A 15,935-nucleotide genomic window follows, 5' to 3' on the forward strand; every position below is an offset into this window, starting at 1 on the left:
CTGATAACGTATTATAAAATTATAAAATGAAATGAGAAGAAAACAAGAAAGAGAAATTAGAATGTAGAAAGAGAATAAAATAGATTTTCATTAAAGGTATCTCTCTTTCATAGAAAGTCACAAAGAGATATACATCAATGTGGATGGTCATTCATAAGTTCTCATAATCCGACAAAATCTCATATTTTATAACAAAACAAATATTTAAAGTCTAAAAATAAATTGCATTTAGCATTAAGTTAAACAAACAAACACCACTTAATTGGATAAGTCAAAATATAACCTTTACAAAAAGTAATATTTTCTTCTTTCTTTTTTTTCCTTTTTTTTTTAAAGTTATAAGAAAAAAATCTATATGAAATAAAAAATTTATAAAAATAGCTTTTAATCCCTCAACAATAAATCTAGATATATAGAGTTTTAATAATATAATTATTTTTTAATATATTCATTCATAATCTCCTAACAAATATCATCATTTGTCTCTTTTAAGCATTATAGTTTAAATCAAGATTAAGGATGTGTTTGGTAAAACTTAATATTTGTTACTTAATGACTTAAATTGACTTTAAGTTAAATTATAATTAAGTTATTGACTTAAAACTTATTACTTAATTCTTACTTTATGAATTAAGGTTATTTAATAAAATTAACTTAAAAAAAATTATTATAGATCATCAAATTGACATATTTATCATCATAAATTATAATTAGAATAAAAGAGGTTAAGTAATAACGAAAATTATGGAATAATAACAAAGATCATGGAGGTAATTAGGATAAATGAAGGTAAAAAATAAAGATGTGCACTTAAAAATAAGTTAATTATTTTTACTTATTACTTAAAGTTGTTTCTGATTTTAAGTTATACCATTAAGTTATTTTACAAAACATATTTAATGACTTAAATTAAGTTATTAAATCACTTTTAAGTTAAGTTGATTTACCAAATACTTACTAACTAAAAATTATATCAAACTTATTGAATTAAATATTCTAGGATTTAATTTACCTTTAATTGTGAAGATATTTTACAATTATATAATCATACCAAAATAAATTCATATTTTCTAAAATTTAACAAGCAGTTATATAACAATAATCAATCAAATTCAACGATACAAAAATGAGTCAAAATGAAATAATAAAAAGGTACCTCAAAATCAAAATAATAATGATTATTTTATAATTATAATAATTAATATGCTTACAATTTTGAAAAGAATGAAAATAACAATTTTAACATTTTAATTAATGTATTTTTATGGTTTTTTTTTCATTTGTCTTATTTTTGAAACCAAGGAAATTCAAATAATTTTCCCTCATTTTCCAACATTTTCTTGGCTTCCTAACAAGATATTTGGCTCCATCCAATCCAATAACCTTAGTCCACTTTTCTTGGTCCAAACCCTATCGAGACCTCACGAGCGCCCCACATTCCACTACTACCACTCCCATCGCTCTATCGTTAAGAACGTAGGGAGAGTGTATTTCTGTGGTAGACCATAATCTGGCGGTAGCAGGAACAGGAGTGGCCGACAAAAAGCAAAAGACAGAGAGCCGTGTCTGAGTGCTGCGATATCACTTTCCTCTTTCGCTCCCCCTTCATTGAGATCGCAACTGCGAACCCACAAACCCCTCTCTGCAAGATGGCTTGATTTTCACTCTATTTCCCCTTTTCCTCTTCGATCCGGTGAGTTTTCTTCCGAATTATGACTAATTTTGCTGGTTCTGTGTTTTTTTCCTGTTTTTCTTGTGGTTGTTTTGAGATCGGACGCGATTATCCGGAGAAAATGATACGTTCTAGGGGAATTTTTTTGGGGGTTGTGCTATGGGATTTTGCTGGTTTTGTTCTTGGATTGTGTGTCTTTTTGGCGTGATATCCTTGTTTTCTGAGTGTTTGCAGCTCAATTTTTTTGTGTCTTCTGCGAAAGTTGAAGATTGAAAACATCCCCAAGAAAAAAGGGGGGGTTATTTTGGGTTTGCTGGTTCTTTTCTTGGATTGTGCTTGTTTTGTTGTGGTTTGTCTGTTTGTTGATTCTTTTCTGCTGAATTCTCTTTGGGCCTTGAACAAAATTGAAGATTACAATGCCACTCACTAGTATGCTTTTGGGGCTTGTCTCTCTTTTTCCTTTCCTTTTTTTTTTTTTTCAGTTTCATTTGTAAGTTGATTGTTGAGTTGCATAAGTACGAAAATGGGTTTGGAGTGTTGAGAATTTAGGGTTAGAAATTTGTTGGGGGTTTAAAGCGCTGAGCTCTTGAATGAGACCATATAGTCGCTAGCCTTGTGGATTTTCGCCGGGTCTAACTATGTAATTGAGTACCCGTATGTCAGTGATTGTTCAGGGTTAGAAATTTGTTTGGGAATTTGAAGGGTTGGGTTCTTTTTATGTCTTTATAGATGCTCCTCGGATCTTTGAGCTCCGGTCTGGCTAGAATGAGATTTTTTCTAGGGTTAACTAGTGTGATTGATTCCCATGTGAATATAACTGTTAACATTGAAAATGGGTTTGAAGCCTTGAGAATTTAAGGTTAGAAATTTAGTTGGGGATTTGAAGAGCTGAGCTCTTGAATTAGACTATCTAGTTGCTAACCCTTGTGGGTTTTTACTAGGTTTAAATATGTGATCAAGTTCTTATGTGTATGAGATTGTTAGATTGTATTGGTGTGAAAATGGTTTTGGAATGTTGATAATTTCTGTTTAGAATTTTGTTTGAGGATTTGGAGGGTTGAGTTCATAAATAAGACTATATAGATGCTCAATCTCAACCTCTTTGTGCTCCACTCAAACACTAATGAGATTTTTGCTGGGTTTAACTATTGTGATTGATTGCTGGTTAATCAACTAATGCGATTTCTAGGGTTAGAAATTTGTCTGGTTATATGGTAGCTCATTCTTAGTGTGTTTGAGCTTGGCTCAATCTCTAATGAGATTTTGATTATCTTTAACTCATGTGATTGAGGGAAGTATTCAATATTAGAAGTTATTTTCTTAACAAAAAAACTTATTGAGATGTGATAGATTAAGTAGAAAAAAGGAACCAATGCCCCACAAGGTGAACAAAGAGAGGGAAACCAAATAGAAATACCCTAAATCATACAGTGGCAAGTACCTTTTTTTTTTTTTTGATAAGCACACAGAAAAATATTATAGATAGAATACAGTGGCAAGTACAACTGAGGAGGGTAGAAATGCCCCATGAAGTACTCTAGTTCAGTGGTCCCTTGGTTTTGCTAGGAAATCCACCCTTTCTTTTGCAAACCTTATAGTATACTTGAATTGACTTCCATCATGGAGCAATAAGCTCAATCTTTCTCATAAGATGGATGATGTTCCAAGAGCCAATGATGATAGCAGAATGCCCTTGTACCATTAATATGCAGTCACCAGTTGATTTGTTCCCTTATGGCCTTCTCAAAGAACCTTGGCTATAATAGTACTTTGAATTCTTGCTGGTTTGGAGTAAGCCCAATTCCACCCAAGTGATCACTGAAAATTCCTCATTCGTCTAACCTCAAGTAGGAGAGACCACTTAGAGATTCTCTTTACCTACCAAAAAAAAAAAAAAAGGAAAAGAAAAAAAGACTACTTGAAGATAGGTGGTGAGGAATCTATACTTTAGAGGTTCCAATCTCTCATAATGCATCAAAATGAAACTCCTATAAACATTTCCTAAACAAAATCCAAGGCTAACTAAACTGTTTTCTTTGTCATTAACTACCCTTCATTATGGTTATCCTACAAATTCTTTAATAGTTGAAGCTGTAGGCCTTCCTTTCTTAATTTTAGTTCTTTCATTATCTCCTACTTGTTGCCTTTCATTTGATTCTTGACACTCCCATAAGTAAATAAGTAAACGAGTAAACAAACAAACAAACAATTAAATAAATAAAAGACAAGTGGCCTAGCTGCATTCAGTCTGGATTACCACTTTTATTGTGCTTACCCTCTTTTTTTTTCTTTCTCCAAGGTCTTCTTTGCAATGGAAGGTAATCAATCAGTTGCTACCCTCATAGACTCAACAACCTGTAAGATTCAACAGCTTCAGAAAGCATTTGCCGAACTTGAAAGTCACCGGGCTTTAACACTTAACCTGAAATGGAAACAACTTGAAGAGCACTTTCATGGTCTTGAGAAGTCCTTAAAGAGACGTTTTAATGAGTTGGAAGACCAGGAAAAGGAGTTTGAAATGAAAACGATGGAAGCCCAGCAACTGTTGGAGAAGCGGGAAGCTGCAGTTGTGGCCAAGGAGCAAGATTCATTGAGGAGGCTTCAAGAGAAGAGAGATGCTGCAGTCTTTGCAATTGTTAATGCTTTGGGGAAGCACGACAAATTGTCATCTTCTGGGCATGCTGTTGTTGCAAGTGAGAACCGAGCTGGTGTGCCAATTATGGAAGAGAAACCACCTGATGCCATGGCTGCTGAAAGTAACTTGGAAGATGTAAAAGGGTCTTCTGAAAATGAAAATGTGGAGTTGAAGTCTTATCCCCAGCTCATCAAATTATGTGAAGATATGGACTCAGAAGGGCTTCACAAATTCATATCTGATAACCGTAAGAACCTTGCTGCCATGAGGGAGGAAATTCCACAGGCATTAAAGGCTGCAATGGACCCAGCCCGTTTTGTGTTGGATTCGCTGGAGGACTTTTACCGAATTGAAATACCTAATTTGGATGGAAAGAAGGATGCTAACCTATTGGGTCTCCGTCGAACCTGTATCATGCTGATGGAATGCCTTAGCATTTTGCTAACAAACCCAGATCTGGGACCTGTTTCTGAAGTCTCAGATGATGTTAAGGAAATAGCAAAAGCAATTGCTGAGGAATGGAAGCCCAAGTTGGATGCTCTTGACATTGATGCCAGCAATGGGAACTCCTTGGAGGCTCATGCATTCTTGCAGCTTCTGGCCACCTTTGGTATTGCTTCTGATTTTGATCAGGAAGAAATATCCAGGTTAATACCAATGGTTTCTCGCCGTCGCCAAACAGCTGATTTATGTCGCTCCCTTGGGCTGTCAGAGAAAATGGCAGGTTAGTCTTTATTTTGTTTGTAAAACTAGCATGGCCACACATTTATGGTGAGACATCTGGTCAATATCACCTTATGATAGGAACTTTACTGAACTGAACATTGATGCCCTCAACTAGTTTTTTTCCCCATTTATTTCTCTGCTGGTGATCCTGTATTTGGTGTATTTCCATTTGACTAATGCTTTAGGTATTTTGTTTACCTCCTGGGATTATTCTGATTCTTTTCCCTTATGCATCTTCTGGAAAAAGTGCTGGAGTAACCAATATTTTGAGTCCAACTGCATGACTATGTTCATCATTCTCTTTTACTAGTGTTATATCGTGTAAGGTTACCCAATTGTTGAAACATTAAAATGACTAGAAACCCCTATTGGTGTTGTGGGATATGGAGGAGGAGGTGTTGACATGTTATGGAGATTTGGAATGCCAAAGGAGGATCCAAATCATGGTAGGAGATTATAAAAACATAGGGGATATCTGGAAAATACACCAAAAATACAGAGGCAGCATTTTTCCAAAAAGAAAAGCACATAAGGATAGAGAGTTTGAAAACTTCTTAGTATCATCTTTCATCTTATATAAGTAGTGAGCCCGTAGATTTCTATTTCTTTGGACAATGCATTTATATCACAGAATAGAGATGAATGACATCAATCAAATTTTTTTTTTGGCCTCCACTAAACAATCACAGTGAGTTTCCTATATTTTTTATGTGTGGTTCAACTTATCATGTGGAATTTGGAAGTGATAGAAATGGATGTTCCTTCTGTGTTAGATTTGGTCATTATTTACTGTTTATTGTGCTTTGTTTTGATTCTTTAGGTGTAATCGAGATACTGATAAACAGTGGAAGGCAAATTGATGCTGTTAACCTGGCTTTTGCATTTGAGCTCACAGAGCAGTTCTCGCCCGTGCCTTTGCTGAAGTCCTACTTGAAGGAGGCAAGAAAAGCTTCATCGCCGCTCAAACCTGGAAATGCATCTCCCACTGCACAGGTGTGCTCCTAATACAGCACTATATCAAAATGAGATATGCTGAGATATGCTGTTTCCCAGTAATACTCTCTTGAAATTTCAAATAAAGAGCTATATAATTTATTTATAAATTCTTAATATGCAACCATCTAAGTAGGTCCTACTGAAATATGGCCATCAGGCTGTGATTTTATATACTGTGGGATCTAGTAAAGGGTCGATAATCAACCTTTTATTTGATAGGTAACAGTTCTTTCCTTCTTTTGGGAATCAAAACTGGGACATCTGACATCCCTACACTGCTTGCCACTTGAGCTAAGTTCAAGGCAAAGGGTCAACAATCAAGACTGACACAATATTAATAAAAATGGCCTACAAATCTGGTGAAACCTTGTTTGGGTGTTAAATACACCAAAACTCATCTATAAAAAATTAATCCTTGTGCACACACAATTTGTAATTATACACAAATCACAGTCAGATTCACTTCATTTCTTTTGGAGCTCCAGAATTCATGCCTGGACTACTGTGGGATGTCATTCATTTAGGCTGGGTTTAATTAAATTAATCCAAGAGCAGATCGGGAAAATGGTGATGGGATTTTCTCTGTTCATTTTCTAATTTAAAATTAAGCATTAAAAAAAATCTTATATTACAAAGTCAAATTCTCTTTAGTCTTTTCTCCAATAATCAGTAATTTCTTTCTTTTGATGTGGGAAGCTGCTTGCCAGGGCTAAAGCTGGCTATTTTCCCTATTTTTGTCATATTTTCCAGTATTTAAATATATAATACTAACAGAAAATTGGCACTGTATTAATGTTGAATTGTTTTTTGGAATTTACTTTTACTAAATACACAAATGCAATATAAATGATGTTTTTCTTTCCACTATCAAATTGATATGGGGTTGGCTTATGGGAATCTTTATGCTTTGGTATATTCCCTTTTGTAGTTTGTATTTTAACTTCATTATCATATTAGTAACAGAAATTTGCACTTGGGGTTCCAGCAGCAATATTGAAGTGTTTGGATCTGAATTCCTACAATGTGGCCTGATGCTGGATGTTCGATGGGGTTTGCAAAAGACTGAAAAAAATTATCTTTTTAATAATTTGATTCATCTAAGTGATTTTCTTTTTATTTTTCAGAATGAAGTCAATGAACGGGAGTTGACTGCCCTTAAGGCTGTGATCAAGTGCATTGAAGACCACAAGCTTGAGGAGGAGTATCCCTTGGACCCACTCCAGAAACGGGTTGTGCAGCTAGAGAAAGCCAAGGCAGACAAGAAAAGAGCTACTGAAGCTGCAAAGCCCCAACCCAAGAGGCCCCGTGCCAATGGTGTAGGATATGGACCCCGAGCCACTAACGTTGCCGCTGACAAAACCTTCTATGCTAGAGTGACTGATAGGTACCCACAGTACATATACGACAGACCCTATGTTTACCCCGTACCCACTGACAACCATGGCCCTTCACTTCTGGGTTCTGCTACTTACAACCTATCTCCCAGTCATGGCAACTACTTTGGAAATGGCTACCAGTACCAGGCCCCATATCTTCACTAGCTCTGTAGAGATGGCCAAATGATGATAATGATCCTCGCCTGTTAACTGTTAGTGTTAACCCTTAAGTTTGTTGGATGTTGCAGTTTATGAACAACTTTAGTATGTTTAAAAAAACCCGAAAAACAACAAAAAAACAAAAAACCAAAAAAAAAAACAAAAAACCAAAAAAAGAAAAAAAATAACTAGCCCTGTTGATTATTAATTTGGTGTAAAAGCAGATGTTTTGATCCTCTAATATATGCACTATGCTTTTCATGTTTATATGTTTAGATGGTCTTTGTGACTGATCTGCATTTTCATTTTTGTTTCTCCTCTTCCTTGTCTACTTGATTCTTTGCTTCACTTTTGCTTTATTCACTGTTGTGTTGAGATCATGAAAAGGTATTTTGTGCTTCTGAGGAAAGTAGTTTGTCCATATGGAAGATGAAAACCCTTCTGGAGAGGGTAGTTGTAGATTGTTAGGTCTTTTGTACACAACTGAGGCACATCACTTCTCAGACTGGGTTTTGCCTTGATGATTGCATTTGGGTAAAAGAGCAGTATATGAATATATTTGGAGTTAATTATTACACGAAGATGAATGTATTGTCAGATGTATTTAGGTTGTTTTTCCAAACCATTTTTTCATGCGCATCTTTTTTGAGCAGTTTTAAGAGTAATTCATTTAGTTGGAATTGCATGCATGAGCCACTGGTTTTGGGGAGCTTAAAGGAAGGTTTGGAAAGAAGCTCTTCGATAGGTGTGGATCTTAGGGTGTCAAAAGGGTTTTATTCAATGGTTTTGTTTTTATTTTTTTATTTTTGTTTTTCTATTAAGAAAAATTAATTGAACTCGATGAGATATAAGATATAAGGATGATAATGAGATGAATTTTTTCTGGTGTTTGTTTTGTTTCTCTTATCTCTAATGGGAGGGATTTGGGATAAAAATAAACCGTTTGAAATTGGGTTTGAGAAGTTTTTAAAAATATGGGATTGGGGTACAATTTTGTCTTGATTATAATATGTGATTTTAAATTATTTTAGTTGATTTTTTTTCAACTTTTTAACCATAAATGAAATATTGTTTTTCATAAAAATATATTTTAAATATTTATAATATTTTTTATTTATAAATTATATTTACTCGTAATAAAATTTAAATCTTGAAAAAGATTTAAACTAAGTGAATATGAGAATTTTTATACTCGTTTTGTATCGTTCTATTTAATTTAATTTATTATTATTTTTTACATGGATGAGAATAGATATAAATAAACAAGATGAGATTAGATGAAGGCTATTAATCTAGAACATACCTTGTTGTCATTCCTATTCAGAAATGCTTGAATTTCTAAAGGTGCAAATTTTAATTAAATAAATATTTTTTTAAGGTGAAATTGGTTTTTATTAGATGCATTTAAAAATTAATTTGATATTATAATGAAATTCATACAATATGTCATTCCATATCAAGTAATTTACAAATTATAAAAAATATAAGTTTTGCAATAAAATAAATTTAAAATCTAAACTAATTCATTTGAATTATTTAAGTAATTATATTTTCTAGACTTTTAAAAAAAAATATGATTTATTGATTTTTCAAAAAATGCTCCCTAAGATAATTTTAAAAATATGTTTTTATGCATTATAAATGACTTCTAAAAATTTATAATTTGTTCATTATATTATACGATATATGCTAAAAATGAGAATAAATGATTTGTTACACCCAAAAACCTAACGGCATAAACATTTATGTTGTAACTTACTAAATTCAAGTAGTAAAATATATAAATTCTATATCCTTAATTTTCAGTCTTAAAACTAACACATTAGTTGGAATTGAGAGAACGATAAAAAGTATTTTTTAGATGATTTTCATTAATATCCACGAGTAAATGAAAATCATAAATCATCTTTAATTAGTACTTAATAATGTGATGGATATTCACTGGTTCATTTACAATAATATAAACCTTTAAATATTATTTTTTATTTTTTATTTTTTATTATTTGAAAAATTAAAATTTGTTTTTCGGAAATTAAAAAAACTCCAAATTAATTAAAAGAACTTCAAATTTTATTCAAATGCCTTCAACGCCTACTTCGCCGGCTAGGTTCTCCCGCCAAAAATGAGAATAGCCGAGCTCACATCGCCGGAGATCCGGCCGAGCCACCACGACTCTCTGTCTCAACTTCTCTCGCAACTAGAAGCTTCAATCAATCAATGCGAACTCCTATCGCCGGAAAAACCCTTTCCGACGAACCTCTCATCCGATCTCCGGTCGACTCTCTCTCAATTGAGCTCTCTCGTCCCGTTCTCTAACTCCATCAAGCTTCAGATCTGGAAACTCAGTTACCGTCTCTGGAACGCCTGCGTCGACCTGTCCAATGTCGCCGGAGTCCGGTCCTCCGGCGATAAGGTTGGTGAGGAAGTGGTCAAGCTCCGGCAGGTCTCCGCCGACATGCTTCTCCTCGCCGGAAATGTCGCTGGAGTTCCCTCGCCGGCACTGAAGTCCGCATCTTTCTACTACAAGACCGGCTTGATCTGGCACGAACTTCGCCGATTCGATCTCGCCGCGTCTTGCTTTGAGAAAGCCACCGATCTCACCTCGAAGCTCGACGCCGCTACAATCTCCGATGCCGGGGAGCGAAAACTGCTATTGGATCTCAACATTGCGAGATCTCGGACAGCGTGGGACGTTTTGGACCGAAATCTCGCGGTTACGTTGCTGAACCGCGCGAAAAATTTACTTTTCGGATCTGCGGAGCACTACAAAGCGCTCGCGAACCAATATTTGGTTTTTGGGAAGAGTGCATTGTCGAAAATTGAAGGCTGTGGTGTGAAGGAGGCTCTGAAGCTGATGAACGAAGCGTTGGATCTGTTCGAGAAGGGATTGAGTACAGCGAGAACACGAAACGGAACCGAAGATCTCAAGGCTTTGAGATCGAAGTGTCTCCGCTTCATCGCAGCTGTTCATTTGCAGGGAGAAGAGTTCGAGAGTGTTCTGAAGTGCATTAGGGTTTTGAGAGAAGGCGATGGCGATCGGCATCCGTGCTTGCCTGTGCTGGCGATGAAGGCGTGGTTAGGTTTAGGAAGGTATGGAGAGGCAGAGAAGGAGCTGAGGGGTATGGTTGTGAACAAGGGTGTTCCGGAGGGCATTTGGGTGTCGGCGATAGAGGCATACTTTGAGGCTGCGGGGACGGCGGGGGCGGAGACAGCCAAGGGCTTGTTTTTGGGTCTTTTAGGGCGGTGCCATGTCAGTGCCGGAGCTGCAGTGAGGATAGCGCATAGAGTCGTGGGTGAAGGCGGTGGCGGTGAGGGGGCTCGGGCGAGAGCCAAGGTGGTGGCCGAGCTAGTGTCGGATGAGAGGGTGGTGGCACTGTTTGCTGGCGAGGCAGCGGCCAAGGATAGGACTGCAATGCATGCTGTTCTGTGGAACTGGTATATGTTCTAATCCTTTGTCTGGAGCCAAACGATATTTGATTTTTAGATAAATTCTATCCTTGTTAGAAACGTAACTGAAAATTATTGAAAATAATGGCATTATTCCGGTACAATGTATGGATCTTAACACTGTCAGATGGTTGCAGTAACTGGTTGGGGCGTCTTGGTACTCGATTGTATTCCTTGTATATGTTTCAGAATGACAAATTATTAATGATTTAGTGTATTGTAAGAGGATGAACGCTGTTCAGGGGAACTGTTAAGTTCCTCATCTTTATAGTTGGAACAAATGATACAAGGTCTTTTGATGAATGCTTGAAAGTATTAATTTTGATCAACATGATGCAGGCCTTCACGATTTTCATTTAAAAATAAGAGCATTTATATATTGCTTGTTGTCAGAAAAATAAGTTAGAAAATTCCTCTGGATATAATAGCATTACCATTTAGAATATATGGATTATTGCAAGCTAGATAGTTGCAGTAACTAGCAGCAGGGTTTCGTGGTACTTGATCATGTTTCCTCCATATGCTACAGTTAAGTTCAGGGTTTCTTTGCTCCTGTGTCCTGCTTAGGGTTAATTGATCGGCAGGTTGGAGGCCCCAGTGTCATCTGCCATTTGTTTTCTAGAACCATAGGGACTCAAAGGATAGGTCCCCGCTCCACCCTGGAGTTATTCTCACCATGCCTTTTTAGAACCTGCAATCATTTTAGGATTTTCCCTGCTGCCATCTCTAGAATGAGTACTTGGTGAACTTTGCTATTGGATGATTGCTTCTTGTCTTCTACTTGAGGCGTCTACTTTATTCCACATTTGGCCAAAGCTTCATCCTCCTGGATTTATTGGTGTGGCAATGTATGCAGAACTTTTAGCAGGGTCATAGGGCCTCAAAGAAAGTTCAATCTAAGTATTTCTTATGGATAGCTGTGGAGGAATATGCGAACAGCATAATAAGAAGGGCAAACTAGATTCTAGTGATCCTTGGAGTGTTGTCACTAGATTAGAGAGGTAACTGCAGCTAGTAGGTCCACCTAGCTTCCCTGAGCAGTCAGCACTGAAGTGGACTTCTTGCTGGAAGGGGAGTTTCTTTTTGAAACTTTTAGTAGGACTCCTGCAGTGCCTTTCTAGTGGAAGTTTCATCTGCTATACCTTCTCTCTACTTTTCCCTGTTCTAACACATTTCATTTCCTCCAAAAATGCTGAATAAATTTCACAAAACATAGTATTTGATTCCTAAGATATCATAGCCTATAGGCCTGATTTATGTATCATTTCAGAAGCTAACAGTATACTGGAAATGTGTTAAATCACAACCATGGTTTATAGCAACTGAACATCAAATTTTATTTTTCATGCTAGTGTTATTGTTGTTTCATGAGTTAGTCTCATATGTTGCTATATAGCAACTTGTAGTTGATTAAATTTTTTTCTTTTTCTTCAAGGAATTAGCTAAATACGGCTTCTTTTTGGTAGGATAAACACTTCTAATTCTATTTATATTAAGCTATGTGATTTGATAAAGCAACAAAATGCTGACACTCCCTTGTCAAAGGTTTATTGCTATTGAGTTTATTTTCATGGCACTGAACTGAGAACCTATCTTTTTCATTTTTCTTTGAAATAAGTCTTCCCAAAATAAATATTGTTCTTGGGGTTTTGGATTCAACTTGAGGGATTTTTTTTTTCTTACATAAACTATTTTACGCTCTCAAGGGTTTTTCACAGGAAACATTTAATATGAAAGTTCAGTATTTTCCTTGTTTTCTGGTGTATGGCTGCAATTCTGAAAATCATCTAGAAATACTTTTCAGTTGGTTAGCAAAAGGCCAAAATCTAACTGAATGAGCATGGTTTAGAAGTCCATAAGGTATTTTTGACTGGGTTACACTCTCAGACCTGCCAACTTGAGTTTGAACTGATTTGTAATTACTAGTTATTGTATATTTTATCTTTTGTATAATTTTATGATTTGATACTACTGTAATCTTATTTAAAATTATGATAAGAATTTTTAAGTATTAGCAGGTTGGATTCAGGTTATCCACACTAATGATTAATCAAATTTATCATTTTAAATGTAGCTGTAGAAAAAAACCTATCTTGAAGGAAACAATAATTTAGGCGCAAAGTATCAACACTTGATGCATTTTTCTGAATAAAAATTTTGATTGTTCTGTTTGTTTCAGCGCTGCAGATCACTTTCTCTTGAAGGACTACGTAACAAGCGCAGAGATGTTTGAAAAGTCCATGCTTTATGTCCCTTATAACATAGAAAATAGAATTCTCCGAGCAAAGGGCTTTAGAGTTTTGTGCCTATGCCACCTTGGCCTATCCCAGTTAGATCAAGCTCAAGAATACATCAATGAGGCAGAAAAGGTGTTTTGAATTTTGGCTGTAGGTTGATGAAAATAATTCTTTATACAATAAATCAGTATTTAAGAACCTGAAAGCAACGCTCAGCTGACTAATATCTCAATCTGTTTATGCTTTTCCATTATTGCAGCTTGAGCCCAACATAGCCTGTGCTTTCCTTAAGGTGTTCTCTCTCTCTCTCTTTCATCCCTTGTTTTCCTATAGAGCCATTAAATCAATGTACCTTTAACTTCATTGCTCAACTACAACATAGTCATTTCACTTGTAAGACCATTTGATGAATAGTTTTAATCTAGCTTGCCATTTTTTCTGCCTTACACAGTTCAAGATCTATCTTCAAAAGAGTGACCATAATGCTGCTATTAGTCAGATGCAAGGAATGACAACCTGCATTGACTTCACTCCGGATTTCCTCTCACTTTCAGCCCATGAAGCCATTGCTTGTCGTGCTATTCCTGTTGCTGTTGCCTCTCTTGCCAATCTTCTAAACTTCTACTCCTCAGGAAAACCCATGCCCACGACAGAAGTTGCAGTGCTACGCACCCTAGTCACAATCCTCACTCAGGACTCTGGCTATGAGCAGGAGATCCTCAAATTCATGAAACGAGCTCATTTGCGGATATCTGAGCTTGGGCCCGACTGCTTCTTTGGAAAAGGGGAGGTTGGAAGACGAGAGCGGAATTGGTTTGCTGTGAATGCATGGAATTTTGGGACAAATACAGGGAAGGAGAAAAACTATGACGTATGTGCAGAATTCTTGAGATTGGCATCGGAATTTTACAGTGTTGTGCTTGATGGGGAAATGGAGGAAAACAATGTCATGGTATGCAAATCATTGACATTGACTGTCTCCGCCATGCTGGCTGCTGAGAAACAAAGGCAGGCTCGATTGCTGGACACTGAAGTAAAACAAGCCATTAAACTGCTAGAACGGGCTGGCAAGGTATGAATGACAAGATCTTGTTATTTGCTTTAACTTGTGCTGAAACCTGATTCAATTACCATAACCAAAGCTGGAACTTGCATTCCTGTTGGACACAGATTTTGTCCTCTATCTCATCTGGGACCCAACTAGACGATGAGCAAGTTACCATCATTAAGCCCAACCTCTTTTTCATATACACCTTCAATGCCTACGATCTTCACGGAAGGCTTAATGACCTGGGATCCCAACAGCTCCTGCTTGTAAAGAGCTTTGCCTCCTCAAAGTTCTGCAATCCCAACCACCTCCTTCAGATAGGCCTCAATGCCTCAGAAGGCCCCCAATCCAACCATGAAGTAGCCACATTTGCCTTAACTGAGTGCCTCTCAGCCTTTGTCTCTTCTCCCTCACCAGACTACCAAAACATAGCTCTAGTTGTCCGGAGGCTAATCTCAGTAGCCAGCATTCACAGGGGTGACACAGATGACGATGCTGTGTATGCTATGTACAAGCAAGCGTATCGAATCATGGTTGGTCTCAAAGATGGTGAGTATCCCACGGATGAGGGGAAATGGCTCGCCATTACGGCATGGAACCGGGCAGCCATGCCAGTGTGTCTGGGACAGGCTGATGCTGCTAAGAAATGGATGAATATGGGATTGGAAGTGGCATCCAAGGTGGCAGGAATGGACACATACAGGGCATGCATGGAGGATTTTGTGGCTGCCTTTGCAAAGAAATATGCTCAGGTTGATGATGGTGAAAGCAAGTCTCAGCAAGTGGTATGATTGTATGTACAGAAGATTATTGGCATTTTCTCAACTTCTTTTTCTAGTACAGGCTTTCTCCTTTTCTACTTGTATGTAGATTTGCCTTTAGGAGGTCGAAGAACATTCAAGCTAAGTAGCCACTCGTTGATTTGCTTCTTCATCACTAACTTCATTCTAGTTTGCTGACACACTTTTTGGACAGTTGGCAGCTTCTGATAGTTGGATATTTTCAGCTTGAAGATTATTGTCACAAATCATGATTAGGTTTTAAAAACCTGGATTGGTCGATTAAAAAAAAATTATATTTTTATCTTATACAAAAATATATAATCTGTCTGGTCATCTAATTAAAAAACAGTTTTCTGATTTTAAAAATTCACAATACCGATTTTAGTTTTTAAAAATAAAGTGAAATTAATAATAGTTTTTTTTTTATAAAAAAAGTACAAGTTGTTTCCATCTTATTTTAAAAATAAAAGGAAAACATAGAGATATTTAAAAAAAAAAAATCATAAAAAACAAATAAAATTAAACATGGTATCATTATTTTTCTTTTCACGATCTAATATCAATATCGCAAAATCTTTAAATATAATTTTTCTTTTAAATTATATAAAAAAAATTTATTAATCAAATTAATTGTAAATCAAAGTATACTTGATACATAAAATTTATTAATTTTAAAAAATAATCTAAAACTCAAAAATTACTTTAATTAATACTAAAATGTTGTGTAACTCAATAACATTACAAAATCATAGACTAAAATTTATTTCAAATTATTTGGTTAGTTACTTTTAATATATATCATATTTTTACAAATTTTTTCACTTAGCAAATAAATTCTAAATTAAACAAGACTTACA

General features: G+C 35.9%; 2 protein-coding genes across 2 annotated transcripts; both read left to right on the forward strand.

Annotated features, from left to right (window-relative positions):
* Positions 1-1,564: 1,564 nt before the first annotated feature.
* LOC117918363 (FRIGIDA-like protein 3) lies at positions 1,565-7,839 on the forward strand. The gene is made up of 4 exons (XM_034834954.1): positions 1,565-1,693; positions 3,972-5,031; positions 5,854-6,026; positions 7,154-7,839. The coding sequence occupies exons 2-4, from the start codon at positions 3,984-3,986 to the stop codon at positions 7,568-7,570; spliced, it is 1,638 nt and encodes a 545-aa protein (XP_034690845.1). The 5' UTR covers positions 1,565-1,693; positions 3,972-3,983; the 3' UTR covers positions 7,571-7,839.
* A 1,835-nt stretch (positions 7,840-9,674) lies between these two features.
* Positions 9,675-15,236, forward strand: LOC117917658 (TPR repeat-containing protein ZIP4). The gene is made up of 5 exons (XM_034834000.1): positions 9,675-10,999; positions 13,191-13,380; positions 13,508-13,540; positions 13,700-14,320; positions 14,419-15,236. The coding sequence occupies exons 1-5, from the start codon at positions 9,687-9,689 to the stop codon at positions 15,085-15,087; spliced, it is 2,826 nt and encodes a 941-aa protein (XP_034689891.1). The 5' UTR covers positions 9,675-9,686; the 3' UTR covers positions 15,088-15,236.
* The last annotated feature ends 699 nt before the right edge of the window (positions 15,237-15,935 follow it).

Source organism: Vitis riparia, chromosome 7, assembly GCF_004353265.1.
Source record: "Vitis riparia cultivar Riparia Gloire de Montpellier isolate 1030 chromosome 7, EGFV_Vit.rip_1.0, whole genome shotgun sequence".
Lineage (NCBI taxonomy): Eukaryota > Viridiplantae > Streptophyta > Magnoliopsida > Vitales > Vitaceae > Vitis > Vitis riparia.